Source organism: Henckelia pumila, unplaced genomic scaffold (genome assembly GCF_033568475.1).
Source record: "Henckelia pumila isolate YLH828 unplaced genomic scaffold, ASM3356847v2 CTG_466, whole genome shotgun sequence".
NCBI lineage: Eukaryota > Viridiplantae > Streptophyta > Magnoliopsida > Lamiales > Gesneriaceae > Henckelia > Henckelia pumila.
In genome coordinates, this window is record NW_027331833.1 from 4,930,743 (window position 1) to 4,949,063 (window position 18,321).

The 18,321-nt window shown below is 33.3% G+C and overlaps 3 protein-coding genes across 5 annotated transcripts; 1 reads left to right on the forward strand and 2 right to left on the reverse strand.

Annotated features, from left to right (window-relative positions):
* Window positions 1-2,151: 2,151 nt before the first annotated feature.
* LOC140872445 (uncharacterized) lies at window positions 2,152-6,495 on the forward strand. 3 transcript variants are annotated; one of them, XM_073275270.1, is made up of 8 exons: window positions 2,152-2,465; window positions 2,922-4,059; window positions 4,136-4,226; window positions 4,335-4,492; window positions 4,586-4,637; window positions 4,807-4,889; window positions 4,982-5,075; window positions 5,222-6,495. In XM_073275270.1, the coding sequence occupies exons 2-8, from the start codon at window positions 3,022-3,024 to the stop codon at window positions 5,752-5,754; spliced, it is 2,049 nt and encodes a 682-aa protein (XP_073131371.1). In that variant the 5' UTR covers window positions 2,152-2,465; window positions 2,922-3,021; the 3' UTR covers window positions 5,755-6,495. The 3 variants fall into 3 exon arrangements, with proteins under 3 accessions (XP_073131371.1, XP_073131372.1, XP_073131373.1); XM_073275271.1 differs by having other exon boundaries at window positions 2,934-4,059; XM_073275272.1 differs by having other exon boundaries at window positions 2,938-4,059.
* Window positions 6,496-6,723: 228 nt separating this feature from the next.
* On the reverse strand, window positions 6,724-9,088 carry LOC140872604 (histone-lysine N-methyltransferase ATXR6). The gene is made up of 6 exons (XM_073275496.1): window positions 8,823-9,088; window positions 8,043-8,117; window positions 7,705-7,934; window positions 7,502-7,602; window positions 7,210-7,422; window positions 6,724-7,101 (listed from the first exon to the last, which is right to left on the reverse strand). The coding sequence occupies exons 1-6, from the start codon at window positions 9,082-9,084 to the stop codon at window positions 6,942-6,944; spliced, it is 1,041 nt and encodes a 346-aa protein (XP_073131597.1). The 5' UTR covers window positions 9,085-9,088; the 3' UTR covers window positions 6,724-6,941.
* A 6,854-nt stretch (window positions 9,089-15,942) lies between these two features.
* On the reverse strand, window positions 15,943-17,655 carry LOC140872630 (uncharacterized). Its single transcript, XM_073275518.1, has one exon. It carries the CDS (start codon window positions 17,653-17,655, stop codon window positions 15,943-15,945), a length of 1,713 nt encoding a protein of 570 aa, XP_073131619.1.
* Window positions 17,656-18,321: the final 666 nt, after the last annotated feature.

Below are 18,321 nucleotides of genomic sequence, written 5' to 3' on the forward strand. Positions count from 1 at the left end.
GCAACATATAAGAATGAATTGATGTTATTTACACTCTCATTTGATGTAATTTAATTTACACTAGCTCGTAAAATTTGTCATTCTAAAAATTAATTATATTTTATATTAAAGTGATATTTCACACACTTACAATGTTGGTCTAAATGATATCATGTATATATGATTCCATGTATTTCAATTTAAAATATGGAATCAAGTGAGCTATTGAAATCAACAAGATTCGGTTGTCAAAATATTGAAATGGACTTCAAAAAAGGAAGCTGTTTCGTCCCATTCTTAGCAATATTCTACCCTCGACGAGCTATAATTATTAAAAAATGAAACATTTAATATTTACTTAAGATAAATATATCATTGAATTATGATTCAATTTTGTAACCTAATTCAATATTTTATGAGTCTACAATCATGGTCGAGAAGATACCATGACTAAAAAAATCAAACCAACAAAATCAAATTTCTATTAGTAGAATCAATTGTCATTTTGACTTAATCAAAATTAACTTATTTTCCAATTTATTTTTTAAAAAATTTACCTACCTTTTTTTAAAAAAAAAAAAAAACACACACACACACAAAAAAAATCATTGCTTCTTTAAATTTTCTCCCAAATTCAAGTTCAGAGCCGTCGGGTAAATAGAACGAAAACCATCAATTCAATTTTTCATGTTATTTTAATATAGTATTTTAGCGAGCTTCTACGAAATATTCTCAGTTTTTTTTCATGAAATTTTGTGAAGAAAAATCTGAGAAATGTATACTAAAAACTCTCTCAAACACTACCTAAGCACCGGCTGGTTGAGACTAATAACGACACTTGGATATGTAATCTAATTTTCAATTCCCCTACTATAGTATCTCATTAACGTTGTTAATTTTATCGATTGCATGTAAAATCGAGAAATAAAAAAATTTAGTATAATTCATCAAATCGACTAGTATTTTACTCTTGTAAAAATATATTTTGAAGCTTGTCTTTCAACATTTCATTATTATTTTTTTTTTGGTGACGTGGGAACCCGTAGCCGCTACCTTCGGTGCGCACTGGGTAAACCACCGGACTAACGTAATAGCCTGCAAACTACGTTAGCCATGTAAATCACATTAGGCAAGCCATGTGTGACAGGCTAGTCCAAAAAGGTGTTGGTAGGGAAAATCGAACTCCTGATCTTTGGTCAAGAGTTCACCTACTCCACCAACTTGGACACCCTTTAGGGGCAACATTTCATTATTATTGACCAAACACTACGTGGAAAAATAACTATTGTCGAATTTGCAAATTACATGTATTGAGAATTGATATAAAAGAGGAATTCGTCCAAATTAAATGGTCATTAGCATAAACCTTTGAAAAGGAAAAATATTAATTGGACTAAACAATCAACTATATAGTAATTACATTTCGAAAATGAAAAAATATTTGTATCGTATCATCTCACCTTCCTGCATATAATAGTAAATTATTTGGAATCATAATTCTTATTTTCAATTCATGATCATAGCATTTTAAGTTCCTAAAAAAAGAATTTAAGAATCACTAGGATTCTTTAAGATGGAATATTACTTTCAAATGAATCGAGGAATTTGATTCAATTCAAACATGTGTTTCGTATAACAAATTTTTAATATATATCTGAAAAATATGTCATCATGATTAATGAAAATATTAAAGCTAATAGTGAATTTTAAATAATATGTCGACGGGGGAAATTTTGAGCCAATTAATTAATGTATAAATCAGGGGATTTGAAATTCGTCGACTCTGATTTTCATTTGTTATTCATTCGTAGTAATTGAAATCCTCTCTCGATTAATGTGTTGCCCTAATCAAATCATCCTTTCCTAATGAAATAAAACAAGGTCAATAAATCTGAAATTCACCATATTTGAACTTAACAATCCAAATGCAACTCTTCTTCTTTATCTTGGCGAAAGCCGAATAATTTGTCACGAGTGAATATCAAACCCAAAATCTCATCTCAAACTTAAAATTTTAATATCAAATGAATTATAAATTATCTCAAAAACACTGTCAAAGTTTACACGAGGAAAGTTGGGTGTATAAATTTTTGTTTACTTGATGAAAAAAGGTAGGTGTATAATTACTTTGTACTATTTAGTACACACACTGAAAACACACACAAACAGAGATCGAAATCTCTTCCCTCCGGCCAGGCCACCCATTCGCGGATATCAAGGAATTTCTGCCTTTTGTTTTCGATTCTTTATTTTACAAATCAAACCCTCTTCTTTTCGGTAATTACAATCTCGCTCTCTCTCTCTCACACGTATTTTTTTAATGGTCATCTCTCTGCAAGCGTTTGCTCCTTTTTCTAGTGAGTGCCAACTGCCAACCTCTTGATCCTTCTGCTTCAATTCAATTCAATCTCATAAAAACTGAATCAAACCCATGCGGGGCAGCCCTTTCATCTCCGAGTTTGTTTGATTTTCCCAGTTGAATTCAGGTGCCTGACTACGAGTTTTGATGAGTTTCACTTTGCATACTTTTGTCAACTTGCCTATTGCTTGAGATTCTCAACTCAATTTTGTGGTTGGAGAGGGTGAATATGTTAATCTGTTTGTTGGTTTGCGTTTTATTCGCGGGTTTTTTCTGCGGGGAGATGGGTTTATCTTATGCAGCCGTAAATTAATGAAATAGATTGAAAAAGGTTTCCGTTTTAATGGTGGGTAATTGATTTTGTAACAGGCCAGATTCAATGGGTGGGAATTGGGATCCATGTTGGATCTATTGTTCTTTTTGTTGCTATTATTAGTTAATATTATTAGTTTAATGTTCTGGGCGGGCTGTTTTTTTTTTTAATCTGTTTGTATATTATTTTACTGAAACCTTGGTGTTGGTGCTCGTGTTTGTTTATTCAGTTATGTTCTGAACTTTAATAGTTTCTATTTGTTAACTAAAGGTTTTTACATAGGAAGGCAGTAAACACATTGCCTGGTTCCTAGAAAGTCGGTTTCGTGAAAAGGGATTTCAAGTTTTTCATGGGTTGAACTCGAGGAATCATGGATAGCTTCAGTGATGACACCGAAGAATCTCGATTTTTCGATGCCCTGGAGCACATTGCAGCAGAACCCGAGTTTGTTTCTGATATTAATAATTGGGAGTATGATGTTTGGATTAATACCCCCCAAAGTGTAAGAGATCGACGAACGAAATTCATAAGATGGATGGGATTGGATTCTAATGATTTAGAAGAAAGTTTTCTGGATGAATATGGCAGTCCGGAAGGTGGCCTTTTCAGGGGGGATATAGATAGAATTTTGGGTAATAGTGGAGCTGTTCTAAGAACCTCGGGTATCATAGATGAGCTTTCTTCAAGCCAGTCTTCTATATCAAGTTGGAATACTGATGATTTAGAATTGTCCCGGGGAGCGAATTTAAGTAAATTTAGAAGTGGGGAGGTTGAAAAAGTTTCGGAACTATCTTCCCCAGTTCATCGACTTGTGCAAAGAGAAATTGAGGTTCATGGAAATACACCAAGAACAATGAATAAATTGAGGAATAAATGGTTGTGTAAATTGCGATCCGTGACTTGTTTGATGAACGCGAATGTGAAAGAAGATGATGTAGAATTGAATAGTTTCAGCCAAGGTCAAGGCTCGAGGTTTCAGAGAGTCAAGGTTCGCCATTGTCGAAGAAGGTTGAAGGAACTCTCAGCCCTTTTCACGAGACAAGATATCCAGGCTCATGAAGGGACAATATTGACAATGAAATTTAGTCTTGATGGGCAATATTTGGCTAGTGCTGGTGAAGATAAACTTGTGAAAGTCTGGCAAGTAGTGGAGGATGAAAGATTAGATGAAAGGGACATTCCAGATGTGGATCCATCATGCGTGTACTTCTCGGTGAATGGACTTTCTGAATTGAGGCCTCTCATGGTGGAAAAAGATAAAACTAACAAATCTAATACTCTGCATAGAACACCAGATTCTGCATGTATTGTTTTCCCTCCGAAGATTTTCCGGTTACAAGAGGTGCCTTTGCATGTGTTTGAAGGACACAGTGGGGAAATCTTGGATCTTTCTTGGTCGAAGAATAATGTATGTTTTTTATTATGCAAATTTTTTAATACATTTGAAATTTGATTAATTACTCTGTATTTACTTGTTTCTGCAGCGTCTTCTCTCATCGTCTGTTGATAAAACAGTTCGGCTGTGGCAGCTTGGAGTAAATAATTGCCTCAAGGTCTTCTTGCATAGTGATTACGGTATTCTAAAATTAGAAAATCATCTCTAATTTGGAGAATGGCATATTAAATGAAGTATCTATATTTTTCCCTGGCATTTTCCCACTAAAAAGCAATTTATCTTTGCAGTAACCTGCATTCAATTCAACCCTGTGAATGACGATTACTTCATCAGTGGTTCAATAGATGGGAAAGTTCGAATTTGGGCAATAGATGGTTGTCATGTCGTCGGATGGACTGAAGCAAAGGACATAATTACTGCTGTCTCGCATCGACCTGATGGACAGGTCCGTAAATGCTGGAGCTCTACATGTTAGATGACTATATCTTCAAAATTAGTGAGGTATGCTGAATTTGTTATTTCTTTTCTTGTTCAATAGGGTGGTGTTTTTGGCTCTATAACTGGAACCTGTCAATTTTTCGAGATATCAGGTAACTTTCATTAGAATCTTTTTTTTGGCTGCTTGTTCGGATTATAATACCAGTTTGTTCACCTAATAAATCATTGATTTTGATCTTAATCAACGAATAGTTACAATATCGATTGGTACTTACAGATGATACTAACCGTTATTTGATGGCTTCCATGTTACTGTGTCAGATAATCACTTGCAGTTGGAAACTCAAATATGCTTAACAAATAAAAAGAAGTCTTCACCTTGTAAAAGGATAATGGGCTTTCAGGTTTCTTTCAGTTACTTTTTTATATTTCTTTGTTCTGTAATGTTAGCTCGAAATGTTAAATTTCTTGCCGATTTTATCTCTTGTGGCCGCAGTTTTTACCACACGATCCTAGCAAATTATTGGTTACTTGCGCTGATTCACTAGTCAGGATTATAGATGGAATGAATGTAATTGCCAAGTACAAAGGTAAATGATATTTATGTTCCTTTTATTAGTTCCCTCGCATGTTGATCTAGAATAGAAGCATGGATTCTAAGAAAATATTATCTCTTATTTGATTTCTTTTTGTCTTGTACCATTAAAAAATTCTACAACTCTTGCTTCCTCTCCAGGCCCTCGAAATTGTGGAAACCATTTATCTGCTTCATTTACTTCAGATGGAAAACATATTATCTCGGCCTCTGAGGATTCAAGTGTTTATATTTGGAACTACATTGGTCAGGAGGAGTACTCTTTTTTGCACCCAAAAGCCATAAGATCACTCGAGTGTTTCTCTGCCAATGCCTCCGTCGCCATACCATGGCCTGGCTTGAAAACCGGGAACACAATGGACAGGTTGCAATCAAGAACATTCCCTGGTAGTTCAATTAATTATTTGCCTTTCTCGCCATCCACCCGTTTCTTGTTGAGCCAAGAATTTTTCGTAGACTCCAGCTCAAAGGGATCCGCAACTTGGCCGGAAGAAAAACTTCCTGCTTCTGATCATGAGGCCGAATCATCGATGAGCAAATCACAGTACAAACTATTCAAGAATTCTTGGCAGAATCTATCGAGTTCTCATGCATACGGACTTGTCATAGTTACTGCTGGCTGGGATGGACGGATCCGATCATTTCACAATTATGGGCTACCAGCAACCCTTTAAGATAAGGAGACAAGAACTGATAAAGAGTTGGATATAATCCACTTAATGAATGGTAGCTTTTGCCAATGATCCAGCTCTGGTTTGTGAAGCAAATTAATTGCAAGCTAGGCTGGCATTTAAAGCTATTTTTGGCATTATTGGAGCATTGGGTCCCTTCAAATGTTGCATGATCATTCAAGATCGGAGGGTCAATTACAGTTGTCAGTCGCCAAATATGAAAACGGTAACGTGGTTACTAATAATTTATAAAGTGGGATTCGGTTTGGGAGAGGAAGGGTGACGATTGAACTTCACCAGTTTGTCTACCATTTTGACAACAGTGAAGGTTACTTACCTGGGCTTGGAGAAAAGGCCATTTCGCATTTACCTGTTTGTGCCTCGTTTCAAGCATGAAAACTGCTTCACGCTTTCGGCTGCTCGGGGGCAGTCAACCGAGAATACGTTCGATCATTTCTGGAAAATTGAGGCGTCTTTGTACCACGAGGACGACACATTTCCAGTTGAAGATCAAGTAAAGATATTTGATAAGAATTCTTTAGGTGTCATATTTGTAAACCGGCGTTAGCTTTGTACATGATTGATTAGAGTTTTCATGATTTATACATGCTTGTAGCATGGTGCAGTTTTTGAGATTCAATAGAAATAATACTAGTGGCAATTTCTCAAACTCATTTACATCATCGCCGGAAGAACAATGCTAATGGTACATAAATATATCATAAATCAATATTTACACCAATTATGAGATTTTTCTATTGCATCGTGATGTTTTGTACTTGTTTTGATAGATGGTGAAATTTTTGTATTGATTTTTTTGTATCATAAAAATTGTTTTATAAATATTATTGTACCTGTAGCATGATTTTAGACCGAAAATATCCGTTAAAAGGAGGGAACTGGAATTGAATACAAGTATTGAACATAAAGTTGAAAAGGGACTTAAAGATGAGGGTTAGATTAATTATAAAGAGGTAGGACTAGTTCGTACAAGCTGAAGCCTTCCTCAGATGACATGATTGCTCCTAGTACAGCTTTAAATCGATACCTTACACAGTTTTTATGAATGATTTTCAAAATAATTCTATAACAAAAGTTCCGACACAGCTTGTGAATTATTACAAGTGAATCCACTGCTAAATGAGAGGACAAGATTTGACACACGAGTTTCTTGGTAAGTTCCTAAGATGTCAGACGAAGTGCTCCGTCGGGTATTCGTTTTCGTATCCGTTGTAGTCGTAATACAGTCTTTCCCCTTTCTTGATGTCTCTGCTGGCGATCAATAGTACTCTACATTCACCATTGACATCGAACCTCAAACATTTAACATTCTGCTTCTTCTTTCCACCCCTGGCATCAAAAAATGGTTCCTATCAGAATATGTTACTATGGCATTCATATTTCGAGCATGTGCAAGACTGACTGCTGGAAAAGAAAAAAAGAAGTGTCAATTCATACGGTGTATGATTGTTGATGCCATTGATAAAACGAGCAATATTACTACGCTTATCGGGGCAGATGACGAGACTTTTTGAAGGATCTGACGCAGTGAGAAGGGTCATTATACTATCTCCTCCATCATGCTGCCGGTTTTTTAGGTAGTCAACGTCCCCTACGTATTCTGTAATAATCGTCAAATCTCGGATGGATCTATCTGCTTCCACCGTGAATCTGTCAAGATTTTAACGAAACAGATCAAGTCACCAACATATAAAATATGACCAAGACAATTCACACTGGGGATACCTACCCTTCTCTTGGATCGGACACGACCATAAGGGGCGGCCATTCCCCTCGTTCCATCATGTTCTTGCAAAGGGTCAAGGTTTCCACATCGTCTTTTGATAACACCTTAAATATTTCCCACAAAAAGAGTCAGAAATACCGAATGAAACCGGCTGACACATGTTTACTTGAAAGAAACATGGGGATGAAACCTCGAATTAACATTACCTGCATTCCATGTCTTTCAAGTACCGCGCGATTAGCTGACCTTGGTGCCATCCCAGGTACATAAGTCAGCTCACTACTGAACTCTGTTCCAGTTACTGTTAAAGCTGTGGCTAAAGATGCCATTTGTTCCAATCTCCTAACAGGATCTTCGCTTGGATTGAAAGGCAACAACCTCCTACTTTTCTTAGACATCACTAAGCCACTCGTCCTCCTTCGTTTCTTATAACAATCTAATGAAACAAATCACAAATAGAATAAATCGTTGAGAATGCCGGTTTATTATAAGCTTGAGCAATGAGCAAGAACCAGACTAGCAAATACACCGAGATGGCTCTTACTTAGACTTTGAGTTGGTTGAGAGGATCTCTGAACACGGAAAAAATCAAGAATCTTGGTTTGCACAAGAGGGAAACCTGCATGTAAATTGTGGATAAACAACATTAACTCGGGGAATCTTGTTACGTGGGAGTACAAGAAGCAAGAACAAGAAATGCAAATGCACAACCCATGACGAGATTAGATCAACTAGAGATCGCCTACGAATTTTGTAAAGCTAACATTTCAGCTGCTAAAGATGCCCAAAACTCAGACTAGTCTCCATTTTCTTCTAACAAATTCGTAGACCATCATCCACGCAATATGAAAAGCTCTAGTCTGTTATTATAGTAGTGATTCCAAGGACAATAAAGCTCGCTAATTTATGACAAAGTACTACTGCACTTCAGTAATTCCTAGAACAAAATACATCAAGATGAATCTTCCATCATATGAATTACTATAGTAAAAGACTTGACAATTATCCAACTTTATGAACTGATCACTAATTTACACAGATTAAAGATATTCAAGACAGAGCTACACCGTTAGTTACAGAATCAAAGTTGGACAAACATACATTATTAATAGGAGAGGACTTATCTTAAATATACTGCAATTCTTTGATTTTCATGGGAAAATCACATAGAATCTTTTACAGCGAACAAAACCACAAATGGCAATCAAAATATAGAGAGAACATATACACTATAATCGCATCGAATGCAAGAAACCAAACCCCTTAACGCAAAGATCCCAGAAATAAGCAGGAGAAAAATAAATCAAACGCGCGAGAAAGTCACCTCTGACTTCTTTGCTATGAGCACAATGAGGGCAAAACCAGGGCCCTTTAGGTACCGCGGCAAGAATTGGTCGGAGACAGAAGATGTGAAATCCGCAATCGCATTTGTCGCATAGCAAAAGCTCCGCCGGGTGCTGATCCGACCCACATTTCTCGCAACACACATCGTCGTAATGTTCCAACTTCGATTTGGGTCTTTTTCTTGATCGGGGCTTGGAAGAAATTGGATTTGGAGCCTGGGTTCTCTTCTTCAACGACAGCATTGTAGATGGGGGAAGATGAGCTGCAGAATCAAAGACTGCGTGTGTGAAGATTTTGTAAGGCTGAAAAAGCCCGGGAACGAAAAGAGCTTCGCGCGCTGTACTTCATTTCGCGGCAAAACATGAGAACACCGGTGATGATGCCACATAATTGACTTTTTTTTCTTTTTTTTTTTCGTTTTTTACTTTGAATCCAAACATAAATATGCAATTCAAATCCTTTCAGCAAAAAAAAATATATATATATATATATATGTTTGAAATCTTTAATCTATAATAAAATTTTTGTATATTTTGACTATTTAGGTCCACATATTTTTTATGGAATGAAAGTCGATACAAATTAAAACATTGAAAATATAGTACCAATACATTAATTTGAGCATAGATTGTTCAAATTGGTACTAATATATGGTTTTTGAGTACTCGGAGATATATGCAAGTATGAGTGTTAATTACATATTTGTCTTTTTTTAATGAACAATTGTAGAAAATATTAAAAATATGGTAATAATATATGATATTGGACTATAATCATTTTAGACCTGGTAATAATATATGATTATTGAGTATCCAAATACGTATTGCAAGTGTTGATATAAATAAAGTTGCTCGAATTTTGTACCCAAAATTTGATCTTTTGTACTAGATCTAAAACAGTTATGCTTAAATATGATATATTAGTATTATATTTTCAATGTTTTATACCGATTTTCACCCGTAAAAAAATCATGTGAGCTCAAGGAGTGCAGAAATATTTTTGTGTGGATCAGAGAGTATAAACTCATTGTTTTCATGTCAAAGATTAAATAATTATTTGAGTTTAGGTTTGAGTATTTAAAACAAAATTTCCCAAGAATAAACTGCAATTCACGAAGTATACATTTTATTAGTTGTCTATTATTATTATTATTATTATTATTATTATTATTATTATTATTATTATTATTATTATTATTATTTCTCTTTTAGTTCTAGTATTGTAAGCACAATATCTAAGTATTGTGCATTTTTAACTGATCATCTCAATTTTTCAATATAGTTGACACTACATGTGATCCGCAAGATGATCAGCCGATATTTTGCGTGGAGAGTGATGTGTTTTCAACCATAATAAAGGATCCAAACTCGTATTTTTATTAGTTACCTATTTTTTTTTTCCTTAATCATTTCTAGTGTTGTGGATAGTAGCATGCATTATCTTTTAATTTTATGCATGTTTGTTTGTTTTTTTTAAATGTGTCTAGGGAGCTGAATTTTATGTTTAAAAGTTCATTAGTAAAAAATCGTCAGGTCAAAAAAAATGTTTAATATTTCAATCTTATGCGTTTGGTTTATTGGATTATGGCAGGATAGAGGGTTTTTATTATAAGTAATTTTAAAAAACATTTTAATTGCACAAATAATGCATGGTGGGGCCTTTTGCAGTAATACTGCAAAAGGCTCCTGCCAATAGCGGACCCTGCATTAAAATTGCAGGGTCCGTTGTTAAAGATAGCGGACGCTGCGCAGAAGCAGACGCTGCCTTGTAGAAGCGGATGCTGCCTTGGCAGCGTCTGCTTTGTTATTTTGCATCACGGGCGTTTTGGCCCGTGATGCAAAATTATTGTGATTGTGCTATTAAATATGCATGCTGCGAACTTGAGATCATTATGATGCTTTCTCATTTTTATTTTGCAGGAGACCAAAGCTTTCCTTCCCTTTCTTTCATTAAATGCTTTCTTTTTTTTATTTTATAGAAGAAGGACCGAAGCAAATATTTTTTTTTTGAGCAACCACCGAAGCTTTTTGAAATATTTTTCGCGTTGTTTTCTGAATTAGGTAACTTTATAATGTTATCGTTTTAATTCTTTTTAAATTTTGCATGCAAAATAAATTCTATCAAAAATTGTGTTATTATTCATATGAATTTTTGTTCATATTGTTTTTGCAGGTAAATTTGATATTAAACGTGAAATAACATAGAGGTACGTTTTAATATTATTATAACAATATTAAGTTTTGTGTATATTTTAAATAATACTATTATTATTCATGTTTTTTAAGTTAAATGTTGACTATAGTTTGTTGGTTATGTTACTATATTATATTTTTATATTATATAATATTTTGGTTAATCATTCACGCTCTGTAATTGTAATCTTTATTTGATATCCCTTATTTTTACTAAGTTGGTCAATAATATTAATTCCTAAATTAAGTTACCTAAAATATTAACCATTTATAGAAAGTTTTAATATATAATGTTCAAAATAGAAAAACATTTATATTAGTAAATCGCCTACAACTAATTCATAATATTGAATGACTTTTAAGAATTTTAATTTTTTTAATACAATAGAATTAATATTTAAAATTTAAATGAATTGTTAAATATTGATGTAGTAAAAATTTCTACGCATCTTAATTACATTAGTTTATACCACTTAATTAATACTTTGTTTATCAAAGAAATAATATATATTTTTAATAATAATATATTATATTAAAAAGGTAGATATCATATTTATTTTTATTTTTTACATATATGTCTTGAATTTGTAATATTAGTTAAAAGTATAAATTAAATAATGTATATAATATTGTGTAATCACTTTATTTGAGAACCAATAAGAGAAAATAATTAAAGTGATAATAAATTTGAATTGTAAATAATAAATTTAAGTGAATATTTTCAATAAACAAATACAATTGAAATATTTTATAAAAAAATAAGAATAAGAATAAGAATAAAAAATATCTTCCTAATACTTTAATTTATTTATTTGTCAAATTTTCGAATATTTAATGAATTGACATAAGATAATATATGTTTTTAAAATTAATAATCGAGATAATCATGATATAACCAAATCAAACTATACACAAATTTATATAATATAATTAATATTTAATTTGATTTAAACAGATTTATCAAAATTTCAGTGTACATAAATATAAAGTTTTATAATATTTTGTAAAATTTGATATAAAACAAATATTAATATATATGTGCACTTGAATTGTTAAATTTTTATTTTTTGATTATATGTAAAATAAAAATATTAATGATATAAACATAATAATTTTCATAATACATGTAAAAGTATAAGTTTGGAATGTCAAACAAGATTTTATATAAAATATTTAATATTTTGTGTTCTTATTAAAATGTGATATAAAATATTTATAATATCACATTTTTAGATTAATTAAACATATATTTTTTTGATATTCTTTATTTTATTTATATATGATAAAAAAATATGATAGTTTTTTAAAATATTTAATTTTAGTTGTATGAATACACAAAAATATTGCATTTTGAGTAATTTTTTAAGTAAATAAAAAATTTAAAATATAAGAAAAGTTAGTTTAAGGACAAATTTGTTATTATTATTAACGTATTTATTTTATATAAAATATAGTATTACAAAGATGATTGAAATACTTTTTAGTAATCTTTTGTTATTATTATTATTATTAATTTTATTTTTATTGTTTTTATTTTTATTTGAAACAAATAAAATAATTAATGTAATTCATATTTAATATTTTATTTCCAAATAGCATGAAGATTATTATTCGATCGTGATGTGTATTATTTTTTAGTGTATTTATTATAAGTATAATTGATTGTTATAATTAGTTAACTTATTGATTAATGATTGTCATTTTTTTTCAGAATGGCAACAGTACAAGATTCGAGCGTGTTGCATTTGCAGGCATCACATATATCATCAGTAGTTTGTTCGAAAAATATTGATGAAATTATTCGAGCGAAACGATCGGACAACTTGATTTGGAAATTATATACGGAGAATGGGTTACATAGCCGTGTTAAAGCATTTTTACATCATATGGGATTTTTCGGTGTTTTGCAGTGTGGATATCGTGTTTATGATAATCATTTGATCACTGCTCTGGTTAAACGATGGCGACGTGAAACCCACACATTTCATTTTAGATGTGGTGAGGCGACTATCACGTTGCAGGATATTTCAGTTATTTGGGGTTTACCAATTCATGGTGAGGTTATATCTGGTATAGATGCGTCACATAAAGTGGGAGAATGGCAACACATATGTTTAAATTTATTGGGATATACGCCATTAGCGACACATTTCAAAGGCGGTCACTTGTCGATGACCTCTTTATACGAACACTGCACCTCCACATACATTGATGATAATAGTTCCGAGGTTGATGTTGTGAAATATAGTCGGTGTGTAGCATTGATGATTATCGGAGGAATAATGCTACCAGATTATCAAGGAGGATCGGCTAAAATCTTACAGCTGGGGAGGTGCAGTTTTAGCGTTCCTATATCGTGAGTTGTGCAATGCAACGCGTATAGGAAAATCTAAAATAGCCGGACCTCTATATATTTTGCAGGTATAATTTTTAATGATTAAATGAGATTAAATTAATATTTATTTAATTATATTTTATACTCATGACAGGTATGGGCATGAAGCAGGATTAAATGTGTTAATCCTGATCGAACTGGCTTATCTCATTTTGTGGCCCCGAATCCTGCTGATGATATTATGCCATTTTCTCCCTAAGGTGCTCGGTAAAAAAATTATTGTCATAACATGAACTCTGATTAATTTACTCGATATTTAATCATTTTTTTATTGTAGGTGGAACAATGTTTTTAGTTATACTCATGCACCGACACACTCTCTTCGAATTATAAGAGACTCATTTGATCGTATGAATCATGATGAGGTATACTATGAAAAATATATAAACACTGCAACAATGAACTTGTTTATAGAAAATTTTAAGTAATTTTTTTTAGTTTTTATTTTGTAGTTTAACTGGATAGTGTACGACAGAAACGATCCAGATGTCAGAATAATAATGGATTCATACGACAATAATATTTGGCGATGCGTTTGTCCTTTGATTTGCTTTGAAATTGTGGAGATGCATCGTCCGAATCGAGTGTTAAGGCAATTTGAAATGCGTCAACCTATTCCAAGACCTGCAGTTGACAACGATGACCTCCACAACATCAACAGATCAGGTCATCGCAACACAGACTGGAGGGAATATCATGAAAATGCAATTAATATTTGGAACAGAAGGTTGAATAATGTTGTCCAAGGTCAATTGCATGGAAGATCTAGGCAGACAGATGATGACTACTTTCGATGGTATGAGCGCATAACTGTTCGCACTATTTCTCCCACAGTCAGCGGGATTGGTTTTCGACCATATCCCCAGAATTTGTTTGCTCCTGTACCACATGATATTCCACAACATTTCGGTACGCCTCCTATTGATCCCTATCAGTCACCTTTAGGATATGTTCCAGGGTCATCTGGTTGGCAAGACGGTGCAGGGCCTTCTGGTGGTTTTGAAAATGCAGGGCCATCTGGTGTTTTTGATAACACGGGGCCATCTGGTGCATATGATGACGAGGATTATCGGACGCCATTTCAGAGCCATATCCAAAGTATTACCGAATTGATCAGCGATCAGCCACCTGGTTTTCCTAACACGTCGGCACCTCAAAGAAATGTTGTTTCACCAGTTATTTTTACAGGTTATTCAAATGAACAAAATCAGAGCAGTGAGGACAATGACGATGTGGTCCAAAATAATCCTCAAGGTTTTGTACTGCGTAGAGGTTCGCGTAGACGTAGGCCACGTGGTTGTGGAACAGATGGTCATTTACGTAATTGTAATTGTAACCACCTATCGTGATATATTTGTTAATGTGATTTATCTATACTTTAAGATTTATATTGTTTAATAACATATAATTTATTGGTAATAAATTTAATACTTATTATTTGAAATTATATATCATTTTTATAATATATTGTTTATTTAAAAAAAAACAAATATACAAATACAATAAAATGCATACATCTATTATTTTATTTAAATTCATTTATCTACACTTTAAGATTTATATTGTTTAATAACATATAATTTAGTAGTAATAAATTTAATATTTATTATTTGAAATTATATATCATTTTTATAATATATTGTTTATTTAAAAAAAACAAATATACAAATACAATAAAATGCATACATCTATTATTTTATTTAAACTCATTTATCTACACTTTAAGATTTATATCGTTTAATAACATATAATTTAGTAGTAATAAATTTAATATTTATTATTTGAAATTATATATCATTTTTATAATATATTGTTTATTTAAAAAAAACAAATATACAAATACAATAAAATGCATACATCTATTATTTTATTTAAACTCATTTATCTACACTTTAAGATTTATATCGTTTAATAACATATAATTTAGTAGTAATAAATTTAATATTTATTATTTGAAATTATATATCATTTTTATAATATATTGTTTATTTAAAAAAAACAAATATACAAATACAATAAAATGCATACATCTATTATTTTATTTAAACTCATTTATCTACACTTTAAGATTTATATCGTCTAATAACATATAATTTAGTAGTAATAAATTTAATATTTTTTATTTGAAATTATATATCATTTTTATAATATATTGTTTATTTAAAAAAAAAAAACAAATATACAAATACAATAAAATGCATACAACTATTATTTTATTTAAACTCATTTATCTACACTTTAATATTTATATCGTTTAATAACATATAATTTAGTAGTAATAAATATAATATTTATTATTTAAACTCATACATGAAAACTGTACAAACAAAACAAGGTACACATTTATTATGAAAACACGAACGAAAAACATTATTATAATATTAATATCACGCGATACAACAATCTTCATATCTGATGTTCCTGGAAAAAAAATATATGAAAATTAATTTCAAAATTCCAAAATACACATATCATAATAATGTAAGCGATAAATTAAATATAATGTTTACCAATTATTGTGCCCGTCGTTGTCTCTCCCTGACCATCGGTCTGTCCATCTCATTCCTCACTCGAGTTGTTGTATCCCTACCAGCTCTTCTTCTTTCACGTCTAACCGGGTTGTGATGCAGCTCAAAGGTAGGAGGATCCCAATAGCGTTCATCGGCAATAGGTTCAAATCTACCTTTATACGCCGCGAGGTAGTTCGATATGTTGTACCATGACTGAACTAGGGTTGTCGGATCTAACGAATGGTATTTCGCAGTGCAAATAGCGTGAGAACATGGGATTCCAAAAATTGTCCATTTACCACATGAACAATCACTCGTTGATAACCTCACCACTTGTATATGTTGGCCGCGACTTGGTCTGCCCCCGGTCGCAACTGAAGCAGTTTGAGTCCGTACATCATATTTAACAACACGATGTTCGCTTGATTTTCTTGCCCATTCTTCATATTTGCGACATGCATAGTCCGACCACAGCTGATTTTCCTGAACCATGCGTTGACCCTTTGCCACACGTTCAATGAAGTATTGTACGCATCTTAAAAGAGTCAAGTGCACTATCGCAGATATAGGGAGTCTACGAGCTCCCTTTAACACACTGTTCAAACATTCAGACATGTTTGTCGTCATCACCTCACGACGCCAACCTCCATCATGAGCCATACTCCATTTCTCCTTTGAGATTCCAGCCAAGTACCTGTGTGCTAAAATATTTTTATTCCTGATGGCCTCCATTGTTGCGTCGAACTTACAGACTTGATGTTGTTTGCCCGCCTTCCAACATAAATCTTTCAAATGCACATCTTTGAATCTCGCATTAAAATTTGAGCACACATATCTCAAACAAAAACGATGCACACCATGCGGAGGTTTAAAATAGTGGAGATCCTCAGCTGCTCGAACAATACCCTTATGCCTATCAAAAATTAGGCATATTCCACTTTTACCACAAACAACATACTGACCAACATTTTCCAAGAACCATTTCCAGGAATCCGACGTCTCTTCATCCACGATTGCAAATGCCAGCGGCAACACCTGATTGTTCGCATCCAGAGTGACTGCGATCAGCATTTTGTGCTTATATTTTGTATACAAATGTGTGCCGTCAACGCTGATGATTTTTCGACAGTGGCGAAATCCATCTATAGAAGGCCTGAATGCCCAAAAAACATAGTTCAATGTTTTTATTGATTCGTTGTTCGATCTAAGATGCTTCCACTCAACAACTGTTCCGGGATTATATTTGCACAGAGCACGCGTATATTTCGGAAGCAGTTGCACAGAACTCTCCCAAGTCCCATAAACAATTTCCACTGCGCGTTTTAGACTTCGCCACGCCTTCGTATACGAGATTTGGTATCCGTATTTATCCTTCACGCTCTCCATGATATATTTAATCTCGTACGAAGGATCACAACGTACAATACCCAACAACGTCTGTGCGGCCATATCGCTATTCAGGTTATGATGATCTATGCCCACGTTGATAGATATACACGTGTGAGGACCACCATATCTTGTTATTTTCCAGTAGCTGGTTTTCTCTTTGAAAGAAGCTCGAAGACACCAACGACATCGGGCGGTAGAAGAATCATTTCTACATTGTACCTTCCACAGAATGCGTGTGCTATCGACTACACGATACTCACGCCTGGAAATTCTGACTGAATAATCTTTCACAGAAGCAATGAGATCATTCTTATCTTTAAATAACATGTGTACACCAAGTTCTCCTCTTTCCGGATTGTAATAACTTGCTCGTGCCCCGACAGGTACACCGATGGAATCCGGAGTCTCTTCTCCAAAGTATTTATTGAAAAAATGAGGGCATCTCAGAATCAGTGGAGATAAATGGTACGAGTTGCCTCTGTAATGTTTGGCGAGGTGGTGGACGAGATGACGTCCCTTCATCGATATTTTCATGTGGGTTCACACGTTCATCATCATTCAAATCATCAGTGTCGTTGTCATCTTCTCCAGACTCCCCATATGACATCTCTGGTTCAGTATCACTAGCACTTCTAGGAACATCTCCATCATCAATTCTAGGAACATCATCGTGTTGAGCAAAATTCTGGTTGTTTGAATACAAATTTGTTGCACCGACGTTTTGATCCCAACTCAGACCCGTATTTGTCCAGCATGGAGGAACATGTTCAAAAGGACCAGTGATATGTTGATCCCACGGACCGCCTTCACGGTCAAACTGCATATTGCTCAATCCTTCTGTAACATGTGGAATATATGATTCTTCATCCTGATCAATTTGATTTGCTTCAACGTACAAATGCAATACATTTATATTTGGGCATTGCATTACAAACTCCAGAGCGTCAGCATCAATAAGGTCGACTGGAATTTCATGCCATATTGATTTCTCCA

What these genes read in the sequence shown, in the direction of transcription:
- LOC140872445 (XM_073275270.1), top strand. Translation starts at nt 3,022, where the DNA reads ATGGATAGCTTCAGTGATGACACCGAAGAATCTCGATTTTTCGATGCC. An exon ending in CGCATCGACCTGATGGACAG is followed by an intron (nt 4,493 to 4,585) that starts GTCCGTAAATGC and finishes CTTGTTCAATAG; the next exon opens with GGTGGTGTTTTTGGCTCTAT. An exon ending in TCAATTTTTCGAGATATCAG is followed by an intron (nt 4,638 to 4,806) that starts GTAACTTTCATT and finishes TTACTGTGTCAG; the next exon opens with ATAATCACTTGCAGTTGGAA.
- LOC140872604 (XM_073275496.1), bottom strand. Translation starts at nt 9,084, where the DNA reads ATGCTGTCGTTGAAGAAGAGAACCCAGGCTCCAAATCCAATTTCTTCC. An exon ending in TCATAGCAAAGAAGTCAGAG is followed by an intron (nt 8,118 to 8,822) that starts GTGACTTTCTCG and finishes ATTTACATGCAG; the next exon opens with GTTTCCCTCTTGTGCAAACC. An exon ending in GGCATCAACAATCATACACC is followed by an intron (nt 7,102 to 7,209) that starts GTATGAATTGAC and finishes TTTTGATGCCAG; the next exon opens with GGGTGGAAAGAAGAAGCAGA.
- LOC140872630 (XM_073275518.1), bottom strand. Translation starts at nt 17,655, where the DNA reads ATGTTATTTAAAGATAAGAATGATCTCATTGCTTCTGTGAAAGATTAT.